The 21,036-nt window shown below is 40.2% G+C and overlaps 1 protein-coding gene across 8 annotated transcripts in view; it reads right to left on the bottom strand.

Moving 5' to 3' along the window:
- FLT1 (fms related receptor tyrosine kinase 1) overlaps positions 1 to 21,036 on the bottom strand; it is a 178,791-nt gene that overhangs the window by 80,229 nt on the left and 77,526 nt on the right. For all 8 annotated transcript variants that reach the window (XM_077868262.1, XM_077868260.1, XM_077868261.1 and 5 more), the window contains 3 exons: positions 15,676 to 15,790; positions 6,699 to 6,807; positions 62 to 370 (listed from right to left, as the gene is read on the bottom strand). In XM_077868262.1, the coding sequence (XP_077724388.1) occupies positions 62 to 370; positions 6,699 to 6,807; positions 15,676 to 15,790 (533 nt within the window). The remainder of the gene's footprint in view (positions 1 to 61; positions 371 to 6,698; positions 6,808 to 15,675; positions 15,791 to 21,036) is intronic.

Genomic DNA, 21,036 nt, shown 5'->3' with positions numbered 1-21,036 from the left:
TTCCTTGTGCTTTTAAATTTGGAGATCCGAGAGAAAACAGCCTTTTTGTTGCAGTGCTCACCTCTAATTGTAACTTCTTTCTTCTGAAGGATTTCTTCCCCTGTGTATATGTTCCTGGCTCTGCAGGCATAGGTGCCTGAGTCTTCCAGGGAAACATTCTTGATGGTGACATTGAGGGTGATGGAGTACTCTTTAGTGGTGGCCATTTTTTGCTTGCTGATGCTGTGGTGCATTGTTCGGTTTTTAACTGTCCGCAGCAAAATCCAAGTAATGTCTCTGTATAAGAACTTGTTAACTGTGCAAGACAGTTTCAGGTCCTCACCCTCCGTAGGCATTTTTTCCAAGTTAATGTGAAATCCATTTGGCACATCTATAAAAAAAATAAAGAATTCAGTTCATAGAAAAATCAATTATCTCGTCAGGAGATTGTCATAGATCTTAAGAATGGTCCCGACACAAATTCTCTCAGCGTCAGCATTAAAAGGATGAGTGTTTATATCTTCATTCTCAAGGAACTGATCAAACCCAGGTCAGAACCAAGTTTGTGTCATCAGAAGTGAGGCAGGAAGTGCAAAACAGGCTGGTTAGTACAATGGTAACATCATCTCTGTCTTCCCCAAATCGCATTTCAAAGTGGAGTTTGTTTTACATCTTGGGGTGATAACCACATTTCCCATTTCTTCTTTTTTTAGAGACTTTATTTATTCATGAGAGACACACAGAGAGAGGCAGAGACGCAGGCAGAGGGAGAAGCAGGCTCCCCTCGGGGAGCCTGATGTGGGACTTGATCCCAGGGCCCTGGGATCACGAGCCAAAGGCAGATGCTCAACCACTGAACCACCCAGGTGCCCCTCATTTCTTTAGTGCATAGCGAGTGAGCAGAACAGGGAAGTCCTCTTTGTACTTAGAACCCAGGGCGGTGTTATGGTGAAACTAACCAAAATAAGTTGTGACCAGGTGAGAAGAGGAAGTCTCGGGTACATGGTAGAGGACTTCAATCATGCCAGCCAGTACCACTGTAATCCTAAACTTTTCCAGTTAAAAAACAAAACAAAACAAAACCACAAAATAGCTGATTTCTCCAGTTTCCAACAACTGAATGCATAGTATCCCCCTCCTACTGCTGTGCCATCGTGTTGCCTGCTCTTGGCTGGCACAGTGGGCAGACCAAGAGTTATGTCATTTGCGCAGGGCTCCTTTCATGGTGATCGTTCTACCCGGATATAAAAAGAACAAAATGCAGCCAACTAATCTGGAAGAGTTGCTTGAGTCCAAAGCCAGGGGACAATGGGGGAGGGGGAGGATAATTTTAAAAAATGAAATTTACTCTCAAAAACATAGTAAAACATAGTTTTCGGAAAGTGGGCCATTAAAAGCTGTTTCTCTTGTGTCAGTCCCCAGCTATAGCCTTCATGTCCAACTCCAGCAACACCTCAGGAGCTCCTCTCCTCAGCCTTCCCACCCTGGACTGTCACTTAGGTTTTGTGCTCAGAGTTCCCTAGTCTCATTCTGGACCATATCCCCAGAGGATTAAAAAAAAAAAAAAAATCATTGGTTACTGGCCCTGAATTGACCTGCTCCCAAAACCCTCCCATTGCTTGTTACTTAGTGGCGTATCTGTATTTGAGCAAAGAATTTGGGCCAACATTTTACAAAGTACTTTGAAGATGAAAAGCACTATGTTCTGCTATTATTATTATTATTATTATCCGTTGCACACAAAGCTATAAAGAAACCTTTAAACCTTAAGGGGACAATAGTCCAAAATTAGATATCATATCAACTCTTTCCTAAATCTGACTTTGCTTGTTTTTCTGATTTTTCTGGGCTTTGGCTTTATTATAAAGTGTCACGTCTGAAGAAATGCCAAAGTATTCATTTGAAACCTGGGAGCAGGGGGTAGCAGTGGCTTATGAAGCTGTCAGTGGTTGGAGAGAGAGGAGACCAGCAGAGGTTTTCCTGCTTTTAAAATGAGTATCTAAGAATGTGCCAGAAGATGCAGAAGCAGCTGACACTCATTTTTAACATAACAATGAGGTGTCAGAAATAGCCCCTCTAATTCAGCATCTTTTTATACTTGGGACATCTTCCAAGCCCGAGGAGTAAAACATCAGCCGTCAACTTTTACACAGATACCAGAAGTACTGGGCACTGGCCACAGTTAGATCATGTCTCAAGACCATACACAGGCTCTCCATTTATGAGGTCCCGTCCTGGTGGTTAGAACCCAAGCGAGCCCAAGTAACACCATTGAGATCATGTAGAGTTTCTATTTACTTTAGTGATTTGAAACTTCCTGTGGAAATAGCTCACAGGTTTCCTGATGGAAGATTTTGTTTATCTTTGCCAAGCACCACCAGGAATCTCAAAATAAAATGCATTTAGTGACACTGGGAAACCAGGGAGATAAGGCAGTGCTGTTCCTGTTTCGCCCTCAGTAATTGCTAACACACCCATGGTCATGCGGAGTGCCAGCAAACCGCAAAAACACACGCATAGGAAAAGAAAAGAACCAACTAGGTTTTGAGGTCTGCTCATATGAGGACACTATTAGTGAAGTTAATTTGGTTCATGTTACCAGACAGCCCCTTAGAAATGATTGTCTCTTTCTCAGAATAACTCCTTTGGTTTTCCCTTTTGAGCCACAGAAGATGATAAATAAAATGTCCTAACACTAGTTAATGAATCCAGAGGGATTTTTCCTTTTAATTCATGTGGATTTTTCTTTTCTTTTCTTTTCTTTTTTTTTTTTTTTGGCTGAGTACAAAAACAGACCCAAGGACTTGCCTTCTCACAAAGTAAAAGCAAGAATCCTTCCCACACTTAAGTATCTGTTGCAGATTTATCACAATCCTCATTGACACCAACCGACACTCACCCACCTTAACACATATCACATCCGTGGCATCTTATGAGGTATGGTGGAGAAGAATTGATCTTTGCTTAGAAGAGACATTCCACTTAGGGTTAGGTGCAAGGAGGAATCTACACAGATGCATATTTGTGGGGGATACATTCTGACTTGGAGCAAACAGTGAATTAAGTTCATGAAACAGACAAGCACAGAAATTAACAGGCTGAGAGGTGCCTGCTTGTCAGGTGGTAATAAAGAAGGCTTCCTACTGAAGAACAGAAATAACATTCTTTAAGAGGTACATTTACTAGAAAGTTTTGCTTGTTTCAAGTAGATACTATGTACAAGTGAATGGCAAAGTTTAGAGTAGAAGCAGTAGAGAATTCTAAAGGCCACAGAGAATTTGTTTTCATTTGGTGCTGTTGGGAAGGCAACTGTGTGAGTTGTTATTAGATTTTAAGGAAGGGGCAACATGCATGAAGTGGATCAAGAAGGATCCAAATCCAGATCTTTTGATTTAGAACAGTTTAATTTTAGATCTCTTAAAGCAGTCCTTGCATTAGGTCAAGCATAAACATGGAGTAAACATATGTTCATTTTTCAGAAAATATATGTGTAAAGGACCAACATTCCTGAGAGTATCTAGTTTTATCTCCAGTGAGAAAAAGGTAGTCAATAAATATAAGCAGATTAATCTATGATTACCAAAACTAGAACTTTTCAGGATTGGTGGGAAAGAATTCAGAGCAATGATATTCCATTTCAGTCTAAGATTAAAGCTCTTGAGTTTCTAGAGGAAAAGCATTGTAAGCCTCAAGTTTGCATGCCTGGATTGAATTCTCATAGCTCCCTTCTATGGACAAGCCTTGAGATCTAGAAAAGATTTCAACCATTCCACGGTAATAAATTGTATAATGTGGTAAGAGGTAGGAGGGAATCTCTGCATTTAACAGGTGATTAGCTTTGTCAGTAATACCACCCCACACAGACAGACATGCAGCCAATGCAAAGCTCCGTGGGATAGGCTAGGTATTGGAGCTGCAATTAAGGCCGAGCATCAATTAATCTTTCTTGGGGACTCTGAAGAAGGAAATGAGCACAACATTCCCCTCCACTCTTGGTACCTCTTCTTCCGGTACTGCTTTCAGACCCAGGCAAGAGGGATCCCTGTCCTGGGCCTTTAGATGGCTCTATTCTGGCTGTCCCCCTCCTCATAGTATAGTCTGTGGGGTCAAGGAAGCATACCACCCCCACTTCCATATCTGGCTTCCAATCCTTGGGATCCCAGAATTCCTTATAAAGATGATCCCAAGTCTGCTTCCTGACTGTCAAAGATCTCTTCCCTAAGTTTGTCCTCTTGAGGTCCAATTGCTCATTGGTGTGCACATTTCTAAATCCCAGGGAAGAGTGTTAGTCAGCGGTGTGGACAGTGCTTGGATGTGTGGGCTGTGGAGACCATACACGCAGGTACAGTATTTGGAAAGAGCCAGGAATAGAAAGAGAAGATGGGGCGGGGGGTGGTGGGGGGGGGGGGGGGGCAGTTCCTTCTATACCTCCAAGCATTGCCTGTTCTGTTGTGGGGCTGTGAGTAGGCCCAGAATTCTAAATTTGCATCTCACCTCTCCCGCAAGGTATGTATCATGGAGATCATGCATATTTGTCTGCAAGGAGCTGAAACATAATGGCTCGTTTGCTTCATTGAGAACTTGTTATATGGTTACATGTATGGTTTATGGCTCTCCATTGGTACTCTTCCCTTGGCTCTGAAAATGCCAAGGCAAGCCTGTCTTCTTTCTACCTGTTCAAATCTCATGCCCCCCCCCCCCCCCCGGACCATCTCAGCCTGTCCTTCCCAGAGGATGATAGCTCCATTGTACACACAGAATGCACTGGCTATGTGTGGCTACTGAGCATTAAAATGTGGCTAGTGTACGAAAAGAGCTGAATTTTATTAAATTAATTTTATTTCAGTTCATTTAAAATTTTAAAAGTTTAGGGATCCCTGGGTGGCACAGCGGTTTGGCGCCTGCCTTTGGCCCAGGGCGCGATCCTGGAGACCCGGGATTGAATCCCACGTCGGGCTCCCGGTGCATGGAGCCTGCTTCTCCCTCTGCCTGTGTCTCTGCCTCTCTCTCTCTCTCTGTGACTATCATAAATAAATAAAAAATTTTTTAAAAAAATAAAAGTTTAATATTTTTATTAAATATTTTTTAAATATCTTAAAATTTTGTGACATTTAAAAATATCAATTGCATGTTGAAATGGTATTTGGGATATACTGGGTTAAATAAAATTCATTCTACTTTTTATTTTTTAAAGATGTGGTTTACTAGAAAATTTTAAATTATATATGTGGCTCTTGTATTTCTACTGAACAGCATTGGCTTAGCGTTGGTAAATGCATCTGCCACATAACTTCTGCATACACCTTTTGATATTAGGGTACAGACACCACTTCTTTTTTGTGCTAAAACTGTCTTCCTGTAAAGGCAGGGCTTCATTGATATCTGTTCATGTGCTCTGTACAGAGCTGAGCTGTTCTATTCAATAGTTAGTGCTCGTGGAACTTGTATAAACTTGTTGAATGTTCGGAACAGGAGTTGCTCAATCTTTTATACTTTAAATCATATATATACATATATATATATACATATATATACATATGGATTTGGATGGGAACTTGTTTGCAAGCAAATACAAAGGACAGTACAAACTTTTGTTCCTAATTAGTCTAAATCATCAGAGATTGATTAGAGAACCGGTATGTGTGAAATGGCTATCTGAATCCTTCTCTAAATAAAGGACTTCTCACATTTGGAATGGATGCAAAGATGATTTCCCATCTGCTCCTCGGATGTAAGGGGACAGGGGCTGACTTGGTCTAGAGTGGCTCTGCTGTGTCCCTGCCCACCCCCGAAACCCCATTTCCTCACTTGCAAAGCAGGAGGGCTATAATGCTAAATAGCCTCTAAAGTCTTCCAGTTCTGACATTCTGTGAGAATCTACCGCAGGAGATCTCCCACGACACAGCTTCTCTGAGGATTGGCTAACTGGCCGGAAGGCTCCCTGTGATCTGACAACCTGTGTGTCTCATGCAACCAGACCTACCTATTTCTTTCTAGAGAACTCAAGGCAATGGCTGCAGCCTGCCCCATGCAGCGCGAAGTTTCCAGAAAGCTGGCAAACTGCCCGGGTTTCCTCAGAAAATTGGGGGAGTGCAGAGCCAGGCAATTGTTTTTATACTTTGAGCTACTTACTTCCTTCCTGTACCCATGGAGGGACATAGGGAGTGCCATTTGTGTACCTTGGAAGTTTTGAGATTTGCAGAGACCATCATATGTAAGGCTAAAAATCTGTAAATGCTACCAAAACCCAGCACATTAATCACGGACAACAAATTCAGTTTCAGATTTCTACAGGAGAGCCTCATTCCTCAAAAGTAGAAATTACTTAAGTTGTGAGACAATGAGCTTCTCAGTTTAAAAGACAAAAAAACATGTTATCACAGGTGCGGTGTCCTTAATTATTACTGAGCAACCACAGCGTACCTGACCCTGTGCCAGGTACTGAAAGGAGTTCAAAAATGAACATGACAAGATCCTAAATACACGATCCAGAACTCACAGAACTCTAAAAGGTTAACTCGGAGAAATAATTCATTAGGAGATCCAGTGGTGTTGTAGGATCCTACTCCTGAGAACAAGGATGAAGCTACTCCAAGTTGAACAATTTTATAGGATTGTTTAAAAACAAACAAATCTCAAGCTCTAAGTACACTAAGAACAGGTATAATGAAAGGGCAGTGAGGTCTCCAGGCTTTGCGAGTATAGGATAAACAGCTTACCTGTGACATAAAAGCTTATGTTTCTTTCCACAGTCCCTATTTTATTGGAAGCCATGCAACTGTAGATTCCAGAAATTCTAGCGTCAGCCACAACCAAGGTGCTAGCCGTCTGTAAAAGAGAAGGAACCTTTAGCTGGAGGAAAGAACTATCTGAACACCCCTAAGCATCTTCTAAGGGTGAGACGATTCAGCTGTTCCATTCATTCAACAAAGGTAGTATTGCACGCATGGCAGTTACCAGAAGGCTCTCTCTTTGCCGAGCCCCAGCAAGAATGGAAAAATAACAGGAAAGCAGATCCTCAGGAGACCGGGGGCTATGACATCCGACTCGTATGAGGGTTTCAGGCTTATTTATCTCGTGCTGCTGGCGTAACAATTACAGACCTGAAGCTCAGATGCGGGACTGCACGTCCTACTCTGAGAGGTGGTCAGTTTCACGTCAATGAGAGGAACAGGTGAGGCTGAGGCCTCCCTTTTGTTTGGATGACCTGAGACTATGGATGCCACTTGCTAACAGAAGGTTTCTTTGCTGTTTGCTTCTGTAATGGGCGTGTTAAGTGAGCAAGGACAGAAGGGAGGGGTTGGCCATATTTCTCTTATGCACTGAAGGAATGTAACACCGTAGCCCCGAAGGTGCTAATAAGGTCTGGAAAGCTCCCGAAGGCTCTGTGTGTTTGTAAATTACTTAGTTTCTCAGTCTGCCAACTCCTGATCTAGAAAATGAAGATCTAAGTTGTGAAAACCCTATTGTTTCACTAGATTCGAGTGCTGTTATTTGACAAATGAGCCCTTAAAGAAAGGTTAGTGGTCACATTTGTGTGAGCTAGAAAGCTCTTTCTACACTGTGATGTCTCAAAGAGCAATGAAACACAAATGTATACAGCTTAAAGCCTCAGTGTGCTGTCTTCTTTTAAAGATAAAAATTAGTAAAATGAAACAGGTTGCTGACAGTTTTAAAATTTAACCCAGCCTTGCAAAAGTATAATGCATCCTTTATCTGAAATGGATGAAAAGAGGAGTAAGTTGCTGTATTTAAAAAAAAGAAAAGTGCATCCAGTTACTTATAAATTGTTACAGCTTATCTCCTAGAACAAGAGTAACTGGTCATTGGCTTTGAAATTAGCAAGGCTTGCTGATGCTTCCTCCCAAAAAAGGGTATCCTAACTGAAGTGGAATTAGATCAAGGGACATACAGACTAAAGTAATATATAAGCAGAAATGTGATGGTGGGCTTTATTAGATGATGAACCCAAATTCTACAAAGGGCTCCAGCATTTTTTGAATTGCTAAGTAATGGGCTAAGCACTTTGCTTATGTTCTCATATTCCAGCCAATGAATTATCTTTAACCTACAGATCAAGAAAACTGAAAAATAGACTCTCAGTTTTTTTTAGCAAGCAAGCTTTTTGCTCCAAACTCTCTGTAATTCTCACTATGGTATTGTGTATATCACATGAGCTTGCTTCTTCTGTTTCTTAGATCTGCTTAATTACATCTACTCATATATCCTCTGTGAGTTACTGAAATTACTAGAAATGAAAGCATCTGCAATATGGGGCAATTTCATTCAACTTAGCAAACATCTATTGAGATAGGCATTTCACAGATGTTGTCAGGGAAACAGAGATGATGAATGTGACACTCTCCTTACTCTTAGGGAAGAATTTCCCTGCTTGAAGATCAAATATATGTTATTCTTTCTTTAGCAGAGAAACACTGACATTGGAGGCAAATGATCAGTGGAGGAAACTATGAAAGGAACTCAGGTATCTCTTTCCCTGTGTTAATAATCTATATAAGGGGGCAAGAAACAAAAGGAAATGCTATTCAGAATATTTCTTTTAATTATTGTACCCACCAGTTAAGAGCCATGGAAGAGCAATGGAAGTAGTCCGAAGAGAAGCTTGTAGGTAACAGCGTAAAAGGACGTGTTAGCTCATGGTTGCTGGCACAATTCAGGCCATCAAGTAAGAGTCTGACTTCTTTATTTGGTCTCTGCAAACTTGGGCTCAGATGCTTAGAAGCGGTATGCGACAAGTTCCGACCCAGGGGACACCAATGAAGGCACCCCCAGCTCAAGCACTGCTTTTCTTATGACGTTAGCTCTCAAATGTTTATCCTCAGGGGCCTCAGCAGAATTTTATCTACATTCTTCAATTTGTGGCTCAGTAAATAAGTGAGAAACTCATTTCAATTTGGGCAGAAAGATGTCTGACATTAGGGATAGTGACTGCCTGAATCTGAAAGTTGCATCTATGTTTCTATTAAAATTATTTTGATTTCACTGTGCCTTTAAGGAGGGCACGTGATGTGATGAGCACTGGGTGATCTATGCAAATGATGCATTACTGATCTCCACATCTGCAACTAATGATGTACTATATGGTGGCTAATTGGTTTTAAATAAAAAAAGAATATATCTTTAAATTGGCAGAGGTGGGTCACATCAGCTAAAATGCTACTATGTAGAGAAATACTGCTTTCTTATTATTTTACATAAGCTGCAAGCTATTTTTCAACTGATATGTTGCTATAAGGTTTGAAAATCTGACTGAAGAATGAAAAAGTTATAATTGAAGAAGAAATTTTAAAAAGAGGTAATTAATATCCTATGTATGATCAAGTATGTTAAAAAATTATCTGATTTCTAGAGCACTTCTTTTTCCAGAGAATATATTTTTAACTTAGAAACGAAAACATATTTTCATGAAAAACAAAAAATATTTGTTCGTTGAAGTATAAATATTACAGGGTCAGAAAAAGGAGCTCAAGTGTGAGATACAGGTGAGCATGGTTTTTCTGGGCAGCGGATAACTTCTCTTAGGACAGACATTAAGTCTAAATGCAGAAGTCTTCTGAGTAAAAGGGACAAATCCATTCCCCAGTGCTCATAACCAAATACTATTGTTTCAAAAGGTGAAAAAAATGAAAATAGCTCAACAGTGGGAACACCAAATATTAACTTAATACTTTAAAAGAGATAGTGCCAAGAATTTGAGTTGTCACATATGTTTGAAATTATAATCATTTAGAAGGTGCATCAAAAGAAATTCTCAAGGATGTTGCATGTCTTCATTCTATAATTAGTCTTCATTTGCCATAATTTTTTTTTAGCTCTGAACCTAGACTTTGGGGGTGCCTCTACTTGCCCTGCCAGGAACTCTGGGATCTAGATATTAGAAATGGACCCTGAAAGTCATTCTCTGGGTTCCTTTGTATGACCCGGGAATGCTGATGAAATCTGTCATCAGGTACTGTAAGTTGGGAAGTTATTAATACTCCTTCCTTCCTTCCTTCCTTCCTTCCCTCTCTCTAAGCATTAGTAACTCCCTACCACAATGTGGTCTGAACCTCATGGACGAGAATGGATGGGATGATGTGTAATTCAGTCTAATTTCCAGAATGAGTTTTAAAAGATCTAAATATGGACCCATGATTTTTATCTTGGGATGTTTCTAATATCATTTCCTTTCAAGTGTGTCAGGGAGACATAAAAGTAGATATATAAAGGTCACGGAAGAACCTAAAATTAACCTTGGTGGCACATTAGAGCCAAGTGATGAGAAAATAGAACGTGAGAATTCAAAAAAATTGAGTGTGGGAAATGAGACATAATCTGTAATTCTGTCATTAGATTGAAGACCTCTGTCATGGTTCAATCTCATATGGTACACTTTCCAAGGTAACCTTCAAACAATTGCAATGGAAATAGTTTCTAAGACATTAAAATTGTCACAATTCTCCAGCCTCACAGAATTAATGCTGTAATATGTATTTCCTCGGTGTTTTTTTTTCTTACACAGGGTTCCTTCTACTTCCTACTCCATAGTTACAAACCCAATCGTCTGGCAACCCCATTAAAGAATACTAAAACTCCGCACTTGCTATTAGCAACTCCAATTGATGACTCATTTTTCACAAATCCAGGCCAAGACTTGCCAATGAGGAAACTAAATTTATTGTCCGCTGCACTCTTCTATGAGTTAAACAAAACAAAATGAAAAACAAAGCAAAGGAAAAAAAAAAAAAAAAAAAAAAGGAAATCCCTAGAATCCAATGGGTGCTCCAGCAGGACCTCCATTCCCCTGATTTGTGTGGGGTGTCGCTGGTCAGGCTAAATATGCGACTGTAGGTAAAAGCGTCATTATAGTCTAAGCTGGGACTTTAATATACTTTCTAAATATGGACAGAACAGAAAAGCAGTTTTAATTGTAAAGGATAGACCAGCGCAAATAATTCTGAAATGGCAAACTTTCCATCTGTCATCATCACAAATTTTTTCATACATACACAGAAATAAATTCATGGATGCCAAAAGTGAAAGTGGTAAATTCTTCTAAATTTAAGACTTGAGTAATCAGAATGATCTATTGCAGTTACAGCCAGTGTTAGGATATGCCATCTATATATGATATAGGTATCAACTTTATTCAGAAAGAGTATTAATGGGTGTTATTCTGTATGTTGGTAAATTGAACACCAATAAAAAATAAATTTATTATAAAAAAAAGAAAAGAAAGAGTATTAAAAGTTTTTCAGTGCAGACAATTATTGAACAAATAGTCTTCATCGTATACTATCACCATCAACCTGGGAATTTCATCAGGGTGGGTATGACAATCATGTTTATAACAAGGGGCAAACGAGGGAGGGTAAATATTATTAGCTCCATCTTTTGGAGGAGGGAATGCAGGTTCAGACAAGGGGGCTGATGTGCATGTGGCTACACAAGACAGAAAATGGCAGAGCTTAGCCCTGGCTCCTGGCTGCAGGCTGGTCAGCGTAAGTAAGTGCCCACTGTGTCTGGAGGGCTGTACGTAAAACCTCTGCATAATGACAAAATCACAAGACAAACTTGTTTCAAGCCGCTTGGAAACAATCAGGGAAGTTCCTTATCTCACTTGGGTTTTGTGACTTCACTCCCTCCGTGCCTTCCAGGTATTCTATATAGAGTCAGGTTGCTCTTTCGTGGTTCAGGCTAATCCAAAACCTCGCTTGGCTTTTTCATTTTCCACTTTCTTTTCTATTGTATTTTGTTTTGTGGCTAGGATGCCAAAATATAACTAAAAGTTACTACTGGAATTAGGCTCATAAATTCTTTTTTTAAATAACCAGTAGTTAACAGTACCTCTACTTGATATAGTCAGGAGAAGGCAAAATGAATGGACATACACTCAATGGCATCTTGAAGTTTTCTAGTCTTTTGTGACAACTAATCTGCTTTCTACTGTGAGGCATTTCCTTTCTTTAAAAAAAAAAGTACTGTTGCTCAAATTGAATTTCCAAGTTTATAGAACTTCCTTTTCTTTAAGTATTTCATTGAACTGCTCTCTCATCAACAGTTACCCTTCAGGGGATGTTTCACATTTGTATTAGAGAAAAAGAATTATAAACCACTGCTGTAGTCATAACAACGCTTCTTAAATCCTTTGACAAGTGATTGCTCATATTTTCTTTTTTTTTTTTTTTAAGAGAATTGATTGGGTATACTTTTCTTTTTTAAAGATTTTATTTATTTATTTATTTATTTATTTATTTATTTATTTATTTATTCATGAGAGAGAGAGAAGGAGAGAGAGACAGGCAGAGGGAGAAGCAGGCTCCATGCAGGGAGCCCGATGTGGGACTCGATCCCGGGTCTCCAGGATCACACCCTGGGCTGATGGCGGCGCTAAACCGCTGAGCCACCCAGGCTGCCCTGCTCATATTTTCATGCAAGCATGAAAATCATGCTTTTATTTAAAGTGCTGTCACCACTTTAATTTTAGTAGAGCTGTGGTTTTTGGAATAGGAAGACTTTGCTTTGAGGTTCTCATCTGCCACATTTAAGCTGTGTGGCTTTGAGTTCATCTCATCACCCCTGTTTTCTTATCTTTAAAAAGTTAGATAACCACTCTGGCCGGCCAAAGAATGATGTTGACATGAGCATATGTCAAAAAGTTTTACATAACAAGGAATTCAGATGTTATTTGTCATCATTGTTCAATCCTGCATGGGAGGAATGATGCCATCTACTTTGTTGCCTTCAAATGCAAAAAATACAGCTGAATACACAGATAACATAAGCGTAACCACACTCAGGCAGACAGTACCCAAACAAACGAACTACTCTGAATCAAGATATGCATGTATAAATAGTTTGGCAAGGAGTTGATAGGTGTTTCCTTTTTAAAGCATCATTACCCCTATGCTTGATAATAGCATATTTTTAGACTACATTTTTCATGAATTCAGCAGAAGAAAAGTCTGAGGTCCATGGGATGTGCCTGGTTCACAAGGTGTCAGCTATTGCTGAGGCTCAGTGGAAGTCAGGAGAACAGGGAATGAACAGTGTGCAAGAGGGGCAGCAAAGGCTGTTATAAAAAAAAATGCAGGTTCCCTATGTTCAGGATTCCTCAGCTATTCTGTAAATCCACTGCGTGCACAGATTGTACCTGGGCACGCGGGGGCAAGGGGACCAGTGCTAACCTGAAGCCCTCAAAATCCGCTGTAATAAAGTCCTGTAGCTGACCTGCTGAGTAGTAGGTCTTCAATCACCAAACATAAAACTATGACAGGCCTGTTAGCCTGAAAGTAGGGTACAATCTCAGAGCCTTTACAGTTTCTTGGCACCTTTTTTAGAGTTGAATCTTCCAAAATTGGTCAAACTAGAAACTACAAAGTTTCAGTTGTGCTAGATGCATAAGTCCTAGAGACCCAATGTAGAGCCTAGCACTTCTAGTGAACAATGCTGTGTTGTATACACTTGCTATGTGTTATCATTGATTCACTCATACATTCATACATTCAGTAGGAAACCTCTAGAGGTGATGGATAAGTTTATGGCGTTGAATGTGGTAATGGTTTCATGGGTGTATATTTATCTCCAAAGTCATTAAACTGTATACATGAAATTTGTTCAGCTTTTTGCATGTCAATCATACATCAATAAAAATTTCTTAAAACTATAAAAGTACCAGCAAAGATACCAGCTAGGCCCTCATTAGATCAGGGAACTTTTTTTTTTTTGGTTAGAAATCTCTTTTTTAATTGAGGTATAATCGATATATAACATTGTATTAGTTTCAAACATACAGACATCATGATTCAATATTTGTGTATATTGCAACAGATCACCACAGTCAGTCCTCTTAACATCTGTCATCATATATAATTAAACCAATCTTTTTTCTTGTGATGAGAACTTCTAAGGTCTATACTCCTAGCAACTTTCAAATATGCAGTTCAGTATTACTAACTATATTCACCATGTTATACAATACATCCCTGGGACTTAGTTATTTTATAACTAGAACTTGTACCTTTTGACCACCTTCCCTTATTTTTCACAACCCTAACCCCCTGCCTCTGGCAAGCATCAATCTGTGCTCTGTAACCTATAAGCTTGGGGTTTTGTTTGTTTTAGATTCCACATGTAAGTGAGATCATACAGTGTTTGCCCGTCTTTGCCTGACTTCTTTCACTTAGCAAAGTGTCCTCAAAGTGCATCCATGTCACAAATGGCAAGATTTCATTCTTTTCTGCGGCTGAGTAATATTCCATTGTGTGTATACACACCATGTGTCATTCATTCATTCAATGGCACTTAAGTTGTTTCCATATCTTGGCTATTATAAATAGTGCTGCTATGACCATAAGGGTGCAGGTATCTTTGAGTTAGTGTTTTTGTCTTCTTTGGCTATATACCCAGAAGTGGAATTGCTAAATTATAGGGTAGATCTATTTTTAATTTTTTAAGGAACCTCTAAAAACCTCATTTTTCATAATAGCTGTATAAATTTACAACCCACCAATAGTGTACAAAGTTTCCCTTTTCTCCACGTCCTTGTCCATGCCTATTCTAACAGGTGTCAGGCAATATCTCATCGAGCTTTTTTTTCTTTTTTTTAATTTATTCATGACAGACATAGAGAGAGGCAGAGACACAGGCAGAGGGAGAAGCAGGCTCCATGCTGGGAGCCCGACGTGGGACTTGATCCCAGGACTCCAGGATCACGCCCTGGGCCAAAGGCAGGCGCTAAACCACTGAGCCACCCAGGGATCCCCTCACTGAGCTTTTGATTTGTATTTCTTAGGTCAGGGAATCCTGATACACTGTATAGGTTTACATACTCTTACTTAGGCTTTGCTTTTGCAAAGAGAGAGGGAAAACAAGATATTTTGTGAAATGGATATATTCCATTTTATCCCTAAGCCTTGTACTAGCTTTTGCTTATCAACACCCCACTTTATGTATGTCAGAGATTCTCACTCCTGAGTACATGCTAAAATCTACCAGGGAACTTTTATGGACTCTGGGCTCTGCTCTAGAGATTTGAATGTAATAATAATTGGTGGAGTATTCTAATATTAAGCCAGGGTTGAAAGCCATTGATACTTGAGAGTTTCCCCCTCTTCTATTAGGACCTAGTACTCATTCCTTTGCAACTGGTGGGCCGTTAGAGAACATACTTTAAGCAGTCTCAGGGTATCTCTCCATGAAGACATATTTCAGATCTTTGTCTTTCTTCTCTCTGAATCTTTGAGCATTTGCATTACTTCTGGTTCTAGTAAACCCAGAACTGGTTGTTGAGTGTGTATTTTTAAAATAAATATCCCTGGGGTGCCTGGGTGGCTCAGTGGCTGGGTGTCTGCCTTTGGCTCAGGGTGTGATCCTGGGGTCCTGGGATCGAGTCCTGCATCGGGCTCCCTGCACAGAGCCTACTTCTTCCTCTGCCTATGTCTCTGCCTATCTCTCTCTGTGTATCTCATGAATAAATAGATAAAATCTTTAAAAACAAAACAAAACAAAATCTGACTTTGGCCCAGGTCATGAATGATCTCGAGGTCCTGGGATCGAGCCCCATGGCCCTTTAGTGGGGAGCCTACCTCTCCCTTCCCCTTTGCCCCACCCCCTGCTCATGGTCTTTCTCTCTCAAAAAAGTAAGATTTTAAAAAATAAAATAAACATGCCAGTGCTTATTTTTACACACCATACCTTATTCTTTCCTTCTATTATTGCCGTGCGCTGAGTGATGCTCTCAATCCTGTTTCCTATATTGCTGTCCAGCTCCACGATTAGAGACTCTTCCTTGCTGGAGCAAAAGTCATACCTATTTAAAAAAAAAAAAAAAAAAAGTAAGTCATCACTATATTGCTTTGTAGCATGGTCCAGCCCATGGTGACAGGTAAAATAAAAATCATTGGTTAAGTCCTGAGATAACAAAGATAACAAAATACATTTTTTCTTTTCCTTAGATTTTTCCCCTCCATATTCATCCCCACAATTTAAAAACAGAAAATAGGGCAGCCTGAATGGCTCATGGTTTAGCGTCGCTTTCAGCCCAGGGTGTGGTCCTGGAGACCCAGGATCGAGTCCCACGTCAGGCTCCCTGCATGAAATGGAGCCTGCTTCTGCCTGTGTCTGTGCCTCTCTCTCTGTGTGTGTGTCTCTCATGAATAAATAAATACAATCTTTAAAAAATAAATAAAAATAAAAACAGAACATATGTTTAGCTGTGAAAGAAACCCACACCAGTGTATCTCTATACCTTCTTCTGTTCTGTTAAGTAGTAAGTAAAAATGCATTAATTAGGAAATTTAATATCTTGATTTTAATTAGTTCCTAGTGGAGGAAACATGCAAACACAGGGAAAAAAGGAAGTTATGTTAATGAATGGAAACCTTGAGGAAATAATAGCATTTCACATCTATAAAAGGTTGGTTTTTCATCCAAATATTCCACTATACAGCTAATTTTTTTCCAGGGCTAATTAAATGTATATAAAAACACACAGCATGAAGCAGTTATTAAATTCTATTTATTTCCAAGTTTTGGGGTATCATGAAAAGCTCTTTAGCTCCTTAGACCTCAAGTGTTTAATTATAAAATGATCTTTTCTGTTTCTAAAAGTCCACGACACCTCTTATTATATGAAACTAGCTAGTAGAGTACCCTTTTAAAGAGAGAAGTGAGCATGTTCTCTCAAATCTTCTTATCAGCAAGCTTGTTTCCATATGGCTTACTACTCAAATTTTGGTAGAAATATTAACCATTTATTGCATTTTACATATCCCAGGTTCTACATAAATAAAAAAATCCAAACAACAAAAAAAGGCACTTAAGTTCATGCTGATCTGGGTAGTACTATCTTTTTTTTTGGCGGGGGGGGGGGGGGGGTGGTAGTACTATCTTAATTGGCCTTACTGACAGCTGGCTTTTCCCACCTCAACACCCATAAAACTACTCCCAGACCAAACCTCCAAATGTTCTGGTTTTTAGTGGACTCCTTTTTGCTCCCAAAGCTCCAATGACTATACTGTTAAAAGCCCTGGCTTCCCTGTCCAACAGTCAAGGCCATTCATTGCCCATTCCCTACCTAGAATTTGTGGTGAGCAGAGAGCCTGCTGGGCTCTAATTTGTACTTGTCGTGGGCAAATTGTGGGGATTTTCAAACCAGGAGGAATTTCACAGCCCAATTTCCAAAGAGAATGCGTAGTTGATCTTAGGTAGCCAATGGTGGCCCATGATTTACTTAAAATAAGTAGAGGAAGAAGGTAGGATAGATGGGATTGTGATGACCAGGAAAAAGTTCTGTGATTTTCCTTCTCTGGTCCTTGAGCTGAGAAGGGACTCCAGACTGTCAAACCACCAAGTCTTCCTAGGTGATCTCTTCTCCAGACCTGTCATCTCCTCCCCCGGACCATGTCTTAAGTGGCCCTATTAGGCCAGCATCTCTAGGGTACAGGGGCCATATCTACTTATTCACTCTGTCCTCAAGGTACAAGGGCCAAGCATGCCTGTGGCACTCCATGAACATTTGTAAATGTTCATGGGGGGACTGATACTCTGTTTCTAGAAAGAGCTTTCATTTGTTTTAGTTGTTCATTATTTTCAAACATAATTGGTAAGTACAGCCTTAGTGTAATAAAGCTCCACATACCCATCACCCAGACGTAACAGTTATTGGAGTTTTGCTACAGTTGTTTTGTCTATACTTATTTCTTTCCATTTTTCTCTCCTGTGAAGTATTTTAAAGCCATTCTCAGATATCGTGTTATTTCAGCCCTACATACTTCAGTGCATATCCCTAAAAGAATGTACTTTTTTAAAGATGAAAATAATGCCATTATTATGCCTAGTTGTACCTGTTTCATAAGCCAGATGTCCCCAAATGTTGTCCAAATGTCTCTTTTACAGGTAGACTGTAAGATTTAAAATAAGAAAGAATAATAGGGACTGGCCATTCCTTAAGGAATTTATGCAATTTCTAACAGATATTCTTAATTTTTAAAAAAATTTAAAAAAAAATTTTTTTTTTATTTATGATAGTCACACAGAGAGAGAGAGAGAGAGGCAGAGACATAGGCAGAGGGAGAAGCAGGCTCCATGCACCAGGAGCCCGAAGCGGGATTCGATCCCAGGTCTCCAGGATCGCACCCTGGGCCAAAGGCAGGCGCCAAACCGCTGCGCCACCCAGGAATCCCTAACAGATATTCTCTATAGTCATCAGGTAAAGTAAGTGAACATTTTAACTGTTATTGATTAGTAGAGGAAAATGAACCCAAGAGAAATCATATACTTTCTCCTTTACTTGAAACATTTTAGTGCTAGTTTTGAAATCTGAAGTCATTTTGCTATTTTTCAAAGACCCTATTCTCCGTTCTTTGGACTGTAACATTCATGCCTTGAGCCACTGGTTGACCTCATGTCCTGCACACACATTCAATGCATTTACAAGTATACACAACGCACATATGCCTTACATGTAGATAGGTTTATTACACACGGGCACACCTGTATTGGCATTGTGCCATCAAACAGCCGACGTTCTCTTGTATCTGGAAAAGAAGCTCTTAATTCCATTCCTTTTCCCCCAAAGAAGTGAAAAAGATAAACGGATGCCTCAGGCAGAGATCTTAATTGCATACTCTTGGTCTTCAGGAAAGGCAAAGAAATATGTTGGAGTACAGCAAGTCTAGGCGTTTCCCGAGGGAAGTGCAGTCTGCTGCCCAAGTTCATGCAGGGCTGTCAGCCTCTGACCCCCACCCCCGGCCCCCAGGGGTGGCAGCTGACGGCAAAAGCCCTAGTATGGAAACTGTAGGCTAGACTCACGGCAGGGTCCTCCCAGTGCAAAGGACACATTCTGTGGCCATTTTCTAATTTGGGGACTGTTTTTTTTTTTCTTTTTCCCTCTTTGTAATTGGAACCATAAAAATAGAATGTCATTTAGGAACCTGACTATATAACAGCACTTGAAAAGAGATTTAGGGGGAGGGGAATTTGCCTAAGCCTTAAGAATACATCAAGCTCTTAAGGAAGTAGATTGTGCCATGTTTGAAGATGCAAAGATAATCACTGTGCTGGGAACCGTCTTGAGGGGGGAGGAAGCCGAACAACAAGAGGAAAGCAGCGTTCACTCCTGATTTCGCACAGGAAGCCCACAGCACCTCCTGCCAAAGGGAGATAAGAAAGCTCCCAGGCACTATTCTGGACAAGGCCACTGTTATCAGCTTCAGCTCCACGCGGTCCTCTCCATGCTCCAAGCCTCTGTCTCTTGCCTAATGAGCTTTCGGACTCCTACCTCCATTTGCATACAGAGTGACAAATACAATAGCATGGAGGTATTTATAACCATTGAGACGCAAAAGATTTCTGGGGTAAGGGTGTATTCCATGTCATCTCATCAATTGCCCTGGAGTTGAAACAAATTCGTTTTGGACAAGAGATTGATATAAATAAGTTAAAACAAAACAGCCAATTATGAATCCAACACATGGAGCTGAGACCCTACGTGTGACATGTCAGTCTGTCTAACTCCAACTGGGAGCCATCTGTGGGACTCTCCCACCTGGTCTAAGTCACCAGGCTGCTTCTTTCCATCCATAATGGGAAAACACCCTCCATAGGTGTAGATGGCATTACAGACCTGCATGCTCTGGTTGATTTTTCCTGTAGTGGTGATGGATTTGCCCTATTCCCTTCACATTCATAAATATTTGGCTCCTATGTGACCAAAGACAGATGAAGGCAGTCTGGGGCCACAGCCAAAGACAAAACTAGCACTGAGGTCCAACCTGCAATCTTGACTGCTGCTCCTAACAGGCAAGCTAACCAGCCAATGGGCTATAATAATTGTAATATACACCATGCAATGTTATACTCTATTTTCTACATGCTAGCACCATGCTAAGTGATTCATATATTCTATCTCATTAAACTACACAACCTAAAAAAAGTAGGTACTATCACCCCCCCCCCCCCTTTAATGGACAGGGAAATCAAAGATTAGAGAGGTTAAGTAAATTACCCAAGGTTAAACAGCTAGTCAATGGCAGAGGCAGAATTTTCATCAGTTCTGGCTCATTCCAAAATCTGTGCACTTAACCCTTCCCCCACATGCAACATAATATCTGCATAATATCATCATATACCAAGAGATTTTCATACTTCAGTGCTTCTTTGTATATAGGAAGAAAAGGCTGCTCAAACATTCACTACACAAATTCTATTACTGCACTGGGGATTTAATGCCTTTTTCTTTTTCTTTTTTTTTTAGTCCTTTCTGCATCAAAGCTTCTTCCCAAAATTTAGCAAACAACTCTTACCACACACCAAAATGTATTCAGCGCCCAAAGTGTGCAAGCTGCACAATTACAGCTTATAGTAGAACTCCCTTTGCCATCCAGGCTCTGAACTCAGTTCCCACTTAATTTCACAAATCCTCTCGACCGCCTTATAGGAAAAGCAGGGCAGAGTGTACCCAAAGGCCCATTTGTGTTCACCTGTGCTTTTTCTTAGTGCTGGCTTTGAACAATTCTGATTTTCAGACCTTCTACATTCTTCCTGCTTTCCTTTCCCCTCACCTTCCCTCAGACACAGAGCTCATACTTTCTTTTCTTTAGAGGATGGCTGGTTGCATCTGGCGGAATCAGAAGGGAGCATCCAGCCGGGTGAGCGTTAGCCACTGATGGTTAGTATCTGTTTATTCTTCGAAGTGGTGTTCTCAGAATAGTTCAACACTTCACCGAGCTTTTCTAGAAGCCAACCATCTGTTTAGTGCCTGTTATGATACCCACAATCTCCTGGAGTTATCCAGTATAACTTCTCATTTCTTAAATGATTTCTGCTATTTCCAGAAGGTTCTACTCCATAGCCTAAATCTCAACGTAAAAAAATTTGGCTTTTTTTTTTTTTTGGCTCACCTTTTTCATCCCATGATAAATAAATGATATTAAGCTGATCTTTCTTTCAACATTTCTGTTCTGCTAAATCCTGACTCTTGATTGGCTGAAGGGAAACTGGCTATTACTGAGCTACTGCTAATAGACCAGGCCTGGACTAGGGGACTATGCACAT

This window comes from Canis aureus, chromosome 24 (genome assembly GCF_053574225.1).
Source record: "Canis aureus isolate CA01 chromosome 24, VMU_Caureus_v.1.0, whole genome shotgun sequence".
Classification (NCBI taxonomy): domain Eukaryota; kingdom Metazoa; phylum Chordata; class Mammalia; order Carnivora; family Canidae; genus Canis; species Canis aureus.
The sequence above is the reverse complement of the archived record's forward strand: the minus strand, read 5'-3'. Positions and strand labels throughout refer to the sequence as shown.